General features: G+C 63.9%; 1 protein-coding gene across 1 annotated transcript; it reads left to right on the plus strand.

The window, feature by feature from the left end:
• The first annotated feature begins 9,019 nt into the window (after nucleotides 1-9,019).
• Nucleotides 9,020-11,356, plus strand: OLIG2 (oligodendrocyte transcription factor 2). Its single transcript, XM_053916767.2, has 2 exons — nucleotides 9,020-9,269; nucleotides 10,008-11,356. The coding sequence occupies exon 2, from the start codon at nucleotides 10,079-10,081 to the stop codon at nucleotides 11,051-11,053; it is 975 nt and encodes a 324-aa protein (XP_053772742.1). The 5' UTR covers nucleotides 9,020-9,269; nucleotides 10,008-10,078; the 3' UTR covers nucleotides 11,054-11,356.
• The last annotated feature ends 594 nt before the right edge of the window (nucleotides 11,357-11,950 follow it).

The raw sequence follows: 11,950 nt of genomic DNA on the forward strand, positions 1-11,950 counted from the left end.
AGGTGCCTTGCAGGGGCTGACCCTCAGGGGGGACAGCAGCACCACACTGTCCCTCAGCAGGTGTGGCCCTCCGGAAAGTGGATGCTGCATCCTGGTCCCTGAAATAGAGGAAAACTACCCAGAGCAGGGGGCAGGGTCAAGTAGGCCCCTGCAGAGGCCCATGGGGCAACCTGTGCCCCCAGTGGCCCTCCGCACCTGGCCGCTTGCATGGCCAGATCTGTCCCCGCAATGTGCTGGCCCCCCCTCCTGAAGTTCGGCCCTGCTTCACTGACTCCCACCCTCGATGACACCGGAGACCTGGGGGCCCACCCCAGCAGGACACAGCACGCCCGAGTCAGGGCACTTGGAGGAAGCTCCACTTACAAAGGGACTAATCACACGTGTGGGGTCAGGGTGTGGGGCAGACTCGAGGGATGGTGCTGGCATCGAGCTGGCAGCTTCTGAGTTGTCCCCACCTGTTGGCCCAGAAGGACAAGGGGAGAGAGAAGCTACCAGAACCCAGGTAGGAAAGGGCCTGTTGGGGGAGCTGCCGTAGGAGGAACCTTAGAATGTGGGACAGAGCCAGCCCCAGGGGCCTCTGGGTAGGAAGCCAGGCCAGTAAAGGGCCCAACCCGAGGAAGCCAAGGAGCCGAGAGCAGTGTGGGGCGGTGGAGCGCATGCCTGGAGAGGCAGCAGCTCACCACTGGGCCTGCAGCTTGCCCTCACCTCCAGACCAGGGGTGGAGTCCACTCGGCAGCATTTCCTGGGGTCGCCATGCAATTCACACAAGCCTGGTGGCTCCAAACGGCAGAAATTATTCTCTCGTGGTCCCAGGAGTCACCAGTCTGCAGTCAGGTCAGCGGGGCCGTGCTGCCTTCAAAGGCTCGAGAGGGGGATTCCTCTCCTCCTCCTGCAGCACCGGGGCCCCAGGGGGCCTTGGCTTGTGGCTGCGTCCCTCCAGTCTCTGTCTCCACCATCACATGGCTTCTCCTCCGCGTCTTGCCCTCTCCTGTCTCACATGTCCCTGTCTTGCTCTTATAAGCACACTTGTGATCGGAGTTAGGGCCACCTGAAGAGTCCAGGGGAGTCTCCAGATTCTTAAATACATCTGCACAGACCCTTTTTCCAAACAAGGTTACGTTCACAAGTTCCAGGGATTTGGACATGGACACCTATGGGGGGGGGGGGCAGGAAGAGCCGTGAAACCCACTACATGGGACGAATGTCTTCATTCTTGAGAAATAGTCCTGGAAAATGGGCTCCAGTGCACGCCCACACCCAGACCGCGGGCCGCCCTCAGGGGCCCCGGGCGGGCCCCCTACCTGCGTCAGTGCCCGAGCACAGAGTCGAGGGCGGCGTTGTGCACAGTTGCCCCTCCGAGCCGTGGCGACCAGGCAGAGCTGAGTGTTGGGAGGAGGAGGGACCTGGGCTCAGCCTCCGCAGCCCACAGGGCCAGTCTGGCCTCCTGCCACCTTTCTCGTGCCCCGAGTCCACTCCTGCTCAGGTGTCCACCTCCAGGACTTCCCTCTCCCTGCTGTCCAAGTCACATCAGCCCCATGGCAAAAGCTCTGCCAGCCGTCTGCTCCCCACAGCGTTGGCTTCACTGTCAGCTCTGTGCCCAGGACCCCAGTAGCCGTGCTGGGGTGACAGCCAGCATCTCCAGGCCTTGTCCAGAGCACCCTCCCAGCCGGCCACCCCAGAGCTGGTCACAGCAGCGAAGGGTGTGATCTGGCAGGAGGTAGGGCATCAGTGGGCAGCAGAAACATTTTAGTTCCCAGCGTGTAAGACAGTGACCCATAAATGTGACAGCAACGCCAGCTTTCCGCCAATGTCCATCCTCCTGTTTCCTCTAGTGTGAGCCCTCCCAATGGGTTCCGAAGGATGGCACTTAGTCCCTCATCTAAAGACTACACTTCCCAGCCTCCCTTGCCAGTAGGTGTAGCCATGTGACTAGGAGAAACCAATGGGATGTGAGCAGAAGTGCTGGCTGCAGCCTCTGTGCCCTACCTTCAAGGAAGGTGGTAGGGCCTCCACTGTCTCTCCTCCCGGCTCTGACCAGCACACAGCAAGCATGATGGAGCCGGGGTGGCCATCACCACAGGAGAGAGAAGGCAACACAGGGAGCTTGACAAGGAGGCACCAAGACAGAGCAGGGAGCCAGCCTCTCAGAGCAAGTGCTGCACAGGGGCTGGGATGGGAGCGAGGAATACACTTCGGTGCTGATGCTGATGCGCTGAGTGACTCAGCCATGTGGTGCTCCCCCAGGAGGGTGGGGTGGGTGGGGGCGGGGGAGGGGGAGGGAGGCCGGCCAGTGGAGTCAGTGGAGCCAGCCAAGAAAGGCTGAGATCTCAGGCCAAAGCCCTAGAGAGCCTGGGCTGCCACTGGAACCCAGAGGGCTCCCTGACTTACCCCCGCCCTTGGGGTCTGTCCATATTCTGGCAAAGCAGCCCCAGGAGTCCAAGCGAGGTTCTGCAAAGGCCAGCGGGGGGTGGAGGGCCAGCGCACACAAGGGAAGCCCAATGCAACCTGAAGGGGTGCCCAGAACAGGTGCAGATGGGGTCTGGGCAGGCGGCAGCCCCCCTGCCCCAAGGCTGGGTGATACCAAAACGCAAACGTGATAGCGTGCAACGGAGAGGCCCCGTGAGAGAGACCCTGGCTCTGCTCCGTGACAAGACCTGTGTTAGGCAGCATTCAGAGAGGTCCCCTAAGGCCTCTGAAGGGCCCCCCTCGGCACCCAGACGTCCCTGACCTTTGCTGGGACTTGGTTTAGCTGCGTCAGAAAACTGACATGATGACAGACCCACACAGCAGAGGGTCTGTGCTCTGGTCTAGGAGAGCAGACGTCACAGGTTGGGGGCTCGGGCCCCCCTCTCTGGACAGATGAGGGCCAGCCCGACCCTCTCACCTGTCTGGGGGGACAGGCTCCTGAAAGCAGAACATGCTTCTGGCCGGGAGCCCTCAGGGGGAGCCCTGCCCCACGGCCCTCACAGCAGGGCCCACGCAGGTCTGCATTTCTGGGCTGGACAGGGGAAGGAGGGGGTCCGAGCAGCGTGGCCATGGGCTGGGAAAGGCCACGGGCAGATCTGGGTGGAAGGCTCCAAGACGCAAGAAGCAGACTACAAAGCCCACCCACCGTCTGGAAGCACTTCCCCAAAATCGAGACCTGTAACTTGGTGGCGGGGATGGGGCTGGACTGCTGGTGGCTGGACTTCTGTATTTCAAAGTTTTTTAGTGCTTACTGAGTTTTATTCAACTGATGGTGCGACGGGTGGGCTTGCCACCGGACTCCTTGGTCCGCTCAGATTGTCTCCCTGGGCGCGGATGGGCGGAGACTCTGTGCTCCCTGGTGCGGGGGCGCCTGGACCACAGGGTCTGCAGAGATGGGGCGCTGTCGGGGAGAGCACCCGAGGCTCCTGGCTCTGAGATGTGCAACATGTGTCGTTTTCATAACAAGGGAAAATAAAATCAAAACAAAATTCCTATCTGTGTGCTGGAGGGAATGACTCAGAGCGGGAGGGAGAAGCGAAGAAAACGAGGGGAAGAGAGCGAGAAGGCACATTCTTGTCTTTCCCGTCTTTTTATCCAAACCTGAGACAGAGGCCCGGGACCGCCGGTGGGAATTACTGCCTGCGGGGTCCTGCGCGATGACCAGCTCGCTGCACGGGCGGGCAGCCCCACGCCCACGCGGCGTGGGGGCCCCCACGTCCCAGTGCGCCCGCCGCGTTGGAGCAGAGCCCGCGAGGGCGCCGGGCGCCCAGGGCCCACCCAGTCCTTGGACGAGCAACGCGGGTGATCCAGGCTCTTCTCACTGCGCGCCTCTCCCTGCCCGCCCTGGCCCGGAGGGCCCGAAGCCTGTGGGCAGCGGCCTGAGCCCGTCTCCGGCGCGGCGGGTCCCTGGGGCAGGGCTCGGCTCGGGCGGGAGAACAAACCGGTCCTTCAGGGCCCCGGAGCCACTCCCTAGTGTCCATCCATCACCGAGAACCAGAGGGGGATCATCCTGGGAGGGAGCCCGAGGGCTTTAGGAGACGCCCGTTCGGCTTTGGAGGGGGGAGTGTCACCAACCCCTCCCCCCACCCTCGCTGGGAGTGAGGGGCGCCGGTGCCCCCGACATCCGAAACTGGTGTAAACAGGAGCAGCGTGCTTCTCCGATGCTATTGTTACTGTCTTGTGATGTGTGGGAACGTCTAGAAAGGGCTTTATAACGGCCTCGAGGTAGGGAGCCCTCGAGCTGGGGCCTGTGCCGGCCCCGCCCGCGGCAGCGCCGCCAGCTCCTGCACTCAGAGGCGCTCCCCTGCCACGAAGGAGCGGGACCCTCATACCCGAGCCGGAGGGCCGGGCTCTGCGCGCCGCCGAGGCTCCGCTGGAGAGGGCCCTTCCCGCGCTCAGCCCTGCAGACCAGCATGACAGGGACCAGGGATGACAGGGACAGGCCGCAGGAAGGGTGTGAAGGAGCCGGCAGAGCACGTGGGTGGAGGTGGGAAGGGGCAGCGCCCACCCGCGCTGGGGGTCTGAGAAAGAGGCCCGGGGAGGGAGAGGGCATGAGAAGCTGGCTGGGCTCCGGGCCCTGTTAGAGAGGATCAGTCTGGAAGACCAAGGTCGCACTGCCACGTTTCCCTGGGTAGCAAGCCAGGCCCTCCATCCATCACCCCTCTGTTCTCCGAGCTGGGGCGGTCCATGCCCACCACCCCCAGCGCTGGAATTCAGGGGCCGGCTGTCCCCACAAAGGGAGGGGGTGGGGTGGGGGGTATGGCCACCTGCAGTGGGGCAGAGTCTCCTGTTCAGAAGCCGGCTGCCTCCTCTTCCCCAGGGTCTTAGCCTTTACAGCCAGTTGGTTTCCTCACCCCGTGTGTTCCAGCCACCCCAGGCCCCGAGGGGCACAGCCACCCAAACAAGGACACCCCCGTGGCACTCCCCAACCTCTTCGCCCCATCCCTCACCCTCCACATTAATGGAGCCAGTGAAGGGGAGCGAGTAGCGTCCATGGGTTGGGGGGAGGGGAGCAGGTGGTGATGTAGGACAGTGTCACTGAGGCCCCTGGACTGGGGATCTGCTGGGCTGGAGGCTGGACCCTCGCACCTTCAGTGTCTTCATCTGTGAAATGGGGTGGGCCTGCCTCTCCCGTAACCCACATGGAGGCTCAGATCTGCAGAAATCAGCTCCTGGGTGTTCCCTGCCCTCCCCCCACTCACCCCAGTCCCATGCTGACTTCATTGCACGTGAGCCTGGGTGCAGGCTGACTCCAGTGGCAGTGACGCTCAGGGGCAGGCGGCCCTCCTGCTGGCCTGACGTGAGGGTGGGATCCAGGGGGCTGATGGGGGGAGGGGGGTAAAAGACCCTTAGTTTGGGATTTTGTTTGGCTGCTTTTTTGTTGTTTCCCTTTCACTTCCCTGGTGCAGCCCCTCCCCCCACCCCACCCCCCACCACCACCTGGGTGTCCTCCAGGATTCTCCCTGGGCCCGGCCTCCAATGTGGCTGAGCCTCACCCAGGCCAGGGCAGGCGTCCTGGACTCTCAACACCTCACAAACGCTCCAGTATGAGCAGAACAGAGAAACCGCCAGGGGAGGAAGTTGTTCCGCCTCCCCACCATCCCCAAACCTGTAGCAGACACACCCTGAGAGGCTCCAGGGAGCCACTAGAAGCCCATCGGGCGCAGAGGACTGAGGCTGAAATACGACCTGAGATCCCCAATTCTGACGTCCCCCTGCCACCTCCCTGCACCTGCCAGCGATGCACTGGGCCCTGGCCAAATGTCACACCTCTCTTTGTGTTTCCCCGTCCCTCTGAGGGTCAGTGAGAGATTAAATGAGATGAAGCCTGTCTCGCCCCACTCAGTGCCCGGCTCTGATGGACCCGCCCCTGGTCACCCCCAGGGGTCGGTTTTACGGACCTCACGTTGGACTGTGCGCACCTTCGCTCGCATTTACTGTGTTTAACAGTCAAGTTTCACACCAGCCCACGTGCACACTCGCACTTGTGTGCATCCAGACGCATTTACCCAGCACCCTCCACATGTCGGGCCCGGACATGGGGACGAGGTGGCGGCTCGCGGAGCTGGGTCTTGAAAGAAAGACAGATGGCATTTGTTTGCAGAGTTCTGCCTTCCAAAGGGTCATATCCCCATTTGGGCGCCAAACGGGCCATTCCGCATTCCTTCTGGTTTCCGGACCAGGAGCGATGGCTGAAATGCTTTTTCTTTTTTCTTTCCTTTCCGGTGCCAAGAGCCTTGCCTCCCACAGCCAGCCCTGGCCCGCCCGGCACAAGGACACCGCTCTCCTTGGCAGGCTGGCCCAGACGCCGGACTGAATGTGTGCAGGAACTTGGGGAAGGGAAAGGCGAGGACGGAAAAGAAAGGACCGGAGGGACCTGGGAAGCGGTGGGAGGTCTGCGCCCTTGGAGCCCCGAGAGAGCCTACCCGCCGCTGGCACAGGCTCCTCCAGGGCCGCCCAGTGGCTGAGCAAAGGCCGGCCTCCACACGCACCCAGCCTTTTGTGGGAGCAAAACACAAAGAAGCAAAAACACCTCTTCTGTTTTGACGGAGGAGACTGAAGACTCCAGGAAGCCTAGGCCAGGCAGGAACTCCCACAGCCGAGCGATTAGCGCTCCATTCCGCTCTACAGCGCTGCGTCCCAGCGGCTTCGCCAGGGTGGGAATGGCGGTGCCCAAGACCCTCCCAGGACATGCTCACCAGCCGCTGGGTTCAAGACCTGGACCAGTGTGGGAGGGGAAGCGCCTTGGCTGGGCTCCACTTTCCGATTATTCCTGGTGGGGGTAAGAGGACTTGGAGACAGCAAGTTGTGTCCAGGGATCCATTTGCCCTCACACCAAGGGAACCCAGGGAATCAGAGTCCACCCCCACCTCCCGAGCAACTCTCTGGTCACCAAAGGGTTTTGGGAAAGGCTGCCAAGAGAAGGGGCCTGCAGACCAGAGCTGCCAGAACTCTGGGTGTGGGGAGTGAGGACCACCAGGTGCTGATGCATAGCCTCAGAAAAGCCGCCACTGCCTCCTAGGCTCGGTGGCAGGGGACTGGGGCCCATCCTTACGGGCATGCAGGTGGGAACCTGGCGAGGAAGCCAGCGCTCCTGCCTCCGGACTGGTCTTCCCAGACCCTAAAGTCGCGCTGTTTCGGGACAGGCCCCCGACTCTGCTTCCAACTTCACGCACTGCAGCGAGTGCGTGAAGAACCTCGGACTGCGCCCTCCTGGTGGACCTGGAGACGCAGGCTGGTCACCGAGGGCAAGCAACAAAAGAAGGAATTTGGGCTCTGCGACACGTGCCACCGGCGGGCTGGACTAACCTCAGCAGCTGAAGCCCAGCGCACACATTACGCGAGAACATTATGCCTGCTGGTGTTTATTAGGTACACGGGCTTGCGCACAAGTCCAGCCTCGGCTGGTGGCCCAATGCACACTCCCCCCCACCAATGTCCTCACTGCGGGTGGCCCGGAGGCCCAAAGGAATGATCCTCAAATAGGAGAGCTCTCCTGCTCCCCAACCCCGCTCCCCGCGTTCCTTTCCGTGACAGATTATCCTAACTGAACGGTTATGGGTCACCCTCCTAAACCGTTAGCAGCATATCCCCACGCTTCAGTTCTTCGTGTATTAAATACATATTTAACGGATGGATGAAGAGCCAGCTGGGAGACGCACGAGACTGGGGCGGAGGCCAGAGCCCTGAGCTTTCTACCCTAGCCTCCTCCGGGGCCTGAGGGCAAGATCGTTGGCTTCGCGTGTGTGTTGTAACTTTGCTAACTTAAAGGCAAATTGCTTACTACGTTTATTCGTTTGCTTGCTTTTTTAAAAAGCCTTACATGCCAATTAAAAGTTCCCAGGCAACGGAAGTAGCCAGAGGAGGCCGACATTCCGTGGGGCCCGTTTGTGAGTGTGCGGCGCCAGGGCCTGGGGGCCTGGGCTCTGCAGAAGCACGCTTCTGCAGCGGGGGTGCGGGCGCGAGAGAGCCGGCTCAGGGAACCGGCGGGAGACCGCGGCCGTCAGCAGCCGCCCGGCGGGCAGACGTCCGCGTTCCAGGCAGCGCCGCCTGTACAGCGTCAGCAGCACTTTCCTGCAGGCCGGCTGCAGAAACCCTCTCTCGATTTGATTTCCCATCTAGAAAATGGGTAAATGCGCCAGTACCTCTGGACGACCTCGGGCGCTTCTCTAGACCGGGTTTAGCTTCTGCTCACGGTTTCTGTGTCTGGGAGCCAGGCCGCGACTGGTGGGACGTGCAGCGGGAGCGCGGCCGCGAGCGGTGGGCTCCTGCCGCCCGGACCTCAGCGGGCAGAAGTCTGCGCCCAGGCCTGAGGCCTCTTTCTGCAGACAGTCCGACGCTGTCCATGCCCTAGGTCGTGGTGAGGACCACAAAGCTGGTGCTGAAAACGCCGCGCTAAAAAATGGAGGGCGGGTGCGCTCAGCTCCGGGTGCGCCTCTGCCCTTGAGTAGCGCGGTTCTGCGCGGAAAGAACTCGTCCCGGGGCTGCGCCGCCGTTCGAGGCGCCCGCTCCTTCCTCCCACGCCCTGTGCCTTGCGAGACCCTGGCACCAGCTGGGGGCGCTCCGGGCCGCCGCCTAGACGCGCGCTTGGAGTACGAAGGAAGCAGCCGCTTTGTGCAGGCTGCCGGTTTACTGGGGGCTGCGGTGCTGACGTTTTGATGCAACCCTCGGCGGAGAACCAAGGGCGGGGGGCGGGGGGGGTGGAGAGAGAGAGAGAGACCGCAGCCCCAGCGCGCATCCCGAAAGATCTGACCGCCTTGGGTATCAGGTCAGTTTGCAGAGCGCCCAGCCCATCCCCCAGCCCGATTCGCTGGCCACCGTATTTTCAAACAAATTTGACAACGTTCCCTCTTGCGCGCGGTCCGGACAGCGACAGGCCCTCGGTACTTCCCCGCGGGCCCGCGCCCCACCTCCCCTCGCCTCTCACACCCCCGCCCCGGGCCCCTCCTCCAGTCCCTCCCCGAGAATCGCCCCTGCGGACGCCCATTGGCTGTGCGCGGGGAGGCGGCGAGTGCCGGGCGCCGCGAGTTTCATTGAGCGGAATTAGCCCAGATGACATCAGCTTCCCAGCCGCCCCCCCTAGGGCCCTGCTCATTGGCGCTGCCGCCCCTCCAGGACCCGCACATTGTTCCCCGCCCCCGCTTCGGCCACCACCGCTGCGGTCGCCGCCGCCGCCGGACTATAAAAACCGGCTGAGCCCGGAAAGGTGCGGGTGCTTATTATAAGACCGACGCGACCTCCGCGCCTGGAGTCCGGGTCTCCACAGCGGCTTCTGGGAAGGAGCTCCTCGAGCTGCATCCGCAGTAAGTGCCCCCGCCCCCCGCAGCCCCAGCCTACATCCCCGGGGCAGACGCCCCTCAACTCCGCCGCGACCGCGGACGCTCGGATGGAGGGCCCCCGAACCCGCCCCCAGCCCGCCAGCGCTCCGCAGCGTTTTCACTGCTCTGGTCCAGCCTGCACGGCCCGCAGCGTCCCCTTCGCCCACGAACGAGAAGTCGGGGCGACCACAGCTCCTGCTGCACAAGTCCTAGTCAGCGGGCGAGCTCCCCGCGGCGCCGGGGCGCACCGCTCGGAATCTGGGCCCCGCGCGGGCGCTGGGAGCGTGCGTGCGCTTGTGCTGGCGCCGCAGGTCGGTGGCGATAAGGCGGATGCGTTTGCGGAACCAAAATAAATACTTCTCTATTTAGATCTCATGCTCCCCAAAGAAAAAACTTCACTTGCCGCTTGTCACTCCAGCCCTGGAGACTCAGCCTCCCCTTTCCTAGCTGAGGGCGTAAAACCTCTTGAATGCCGCCCTCGCTGGGGGACAGCCGCCGCTCCCTGGAGTGAGACGACCTGTGGATGAGAGCGGAGGGAGGTTGTAGGGGAGGGAGGGAGAGCTTCCTCGTGCGCACCTGCGCGCCCCTGGAAGGAAGGCCAGAGAAGGTGAGGTTGTCGGAGCCGAGCCCGTACCCCTCGCTGCGGCGCAGGCGGAGCGCTTTCCCCTCTCACTGACTTCTCTTCGTCCTCGAGCTCTCTCCTGTTTCTCCTCCTCTCCGTAGGAGGAGCGCGTGGAAGCTCGGAGGGCCGAGGGAGGGAGGACTCTGCGAGAGCCACGACTCCCCCTGGGGCCATGGACTCGGACGCCAGCCTGGTGTCCAGCCGCCCGTCCTCGCCGGAGCCCGACGACCTCTTCCTGCCGGCCCGGGGCAAGGGCAGCGGCGGCGGCGGCTTCACAGGGGGCACCGTGTCCTCGTCCACGCCGAACGACTGCCCGCCGGAGCTGAGCGCCGAGCTGCGCGGCGCCATGGGCGCGGCGGGCGTGCACCCCGCGGACAAACTGGGCGGCGGCGGCGGCTTCAAGTCGTCCTCGTCCAGCACCTCGTCGTCCACGTCGTCGGCGGCCGCGTCGTCCACCAAGAAGGACAAGAAGCAGATGACGGAGCCTGAGCTGCAGCAGCTGCGCCTCAAGATCAACAGCCGCGAGCGCAAGCGCATGCACGACCTAAACATCGCTATGGACGGGCTGCGTGAAGTCATGCCTTACGCTCACGGCCCGTCGGTGCGCAAGCTCTCCAAGATCGCCACGCTGCTGCTGGCGCGCAACTACATCCTCATGCTCACCAACTCGCTGGAGGAGATGAAGCGACTGGTGAGCGAGATCTACGGCGGCCACCACGCCGGCTTCCACCCCTCCACCTGCGGCGGCCTAGCTCACTCCGCACCCCTGCCCGCCGCCACCGCGCACCCTGCGGCCGCGGCACACGCCGCGCATCACCCCGCCGTGCACCATCCTATCCTGCCTCCCGCTGCCGCCGCTGCTGCCGCGGCAGCGGCGGCCGCCGCGGTGTCCAGCGCTTCCTTGCCGGGCTCCGGATTGTCGTCTGTCGGCTCCATCCGGCCCCCGCACGGCCTGCTCAAGTCCCCGTCGGCTGCAGCGGCGGCCCCGCTGGGGAGCGGGGGCGGCGGCAGTGGGGGCGGCGGCGGCTTCCAGCACTGGGGCGGCATGCCCTGCCCTTGCAGCATGTGCCAGGTGCCGCCGCCGCACCACCACGTGTCGGCCATGGGCGCGGGCAGCCTGCCGCGCCTCACCTCTGACGCCAAGTGAGCTGGCCCAGGTCGGCGCGTTCTGGCGAGCGGGGGACCCGGAGGCTGCGGGGAATCGAGCACTGGCCGGCGCTGGGCCTGGGAGCTCAGTTCCGAGGGAGAAGCGCAGGACCTTGGGCTGGGGGTGGGGGTGGGGGGGCGCTGGTGCGGACTCCAGGCTCCCTGGGGCGCACTCAACCGCGGGGAGGGAGAGGGACATTCGCTCCGGGACCTGGTTCAGCCCTCTCTGGCTTTACACAGCGCGGGCCCGGTAGACACCATTTAATCAGAAGGCACCGCTAAGTGCACCCCTCTCCAAGCACCCTCTCTTCCCCCAAAAGAAATGATTCTAAGAACCGGTTTCCCAGGGAACTCGGCCTCGCTCTGCCCGGGCTGCACAAAGTTACACGGGGGTGGGCGCATTGGGGACTTCCTCTCCTTCTCCTTTCTGGACCGGTTGGGGACTCCGGAGAGCGGCACCCTGGGAACGGCCGGCAGGCTCGCCTTCCAGGGTCGTCTCTGAGCCGGGCCAGGGCTACGAGTCAGTTGGAAGCTGGCGTTCGGTACCAGAAGCACTTACGGTGACGGCCAGTCGCGACCTCTGGTCACCCCGCCACCCTCTGAGAACTGCGGCGGGTGTTCCTGTCGCTCCCGTCAGTTTGGGGTATGTGGTCCGCGACTCTTCTTCAACAACAGGAGCAAGCTTTATAGAGGTCGGAGTAGAACCACTTGTGGATTGAAAGAACCTGACACTGTCGCCTTGCGGGGGGAGAGGGGGAGCGGGCAGTTTTCAGTTATTTTAAAATAGAGCCCCCCCCAACACTGCTTCCGTCTCTGAGCGCCAAGTGTTCGGGTTCCTGGCCGGATGGGGGGCGGTCTCGGTACCTGGGGGGCTGACGGAGCGCGGCGCCTGTTGCTG

This window comes from Desmodus rotundus, chromosome 2 (assembly GCF_022682495.2).
Source record: "Desmodus rotundus isolate HL8 chromosome 2, HLdesRot8A.1, whole genome shotgun sequence".
Taxonomy (NCBI): Eukaryota; Metazoa; Chordata; class Mammalia; order Chiroptera; family Phyllostomidae; genus Desmodus; species Desmodus rotundus.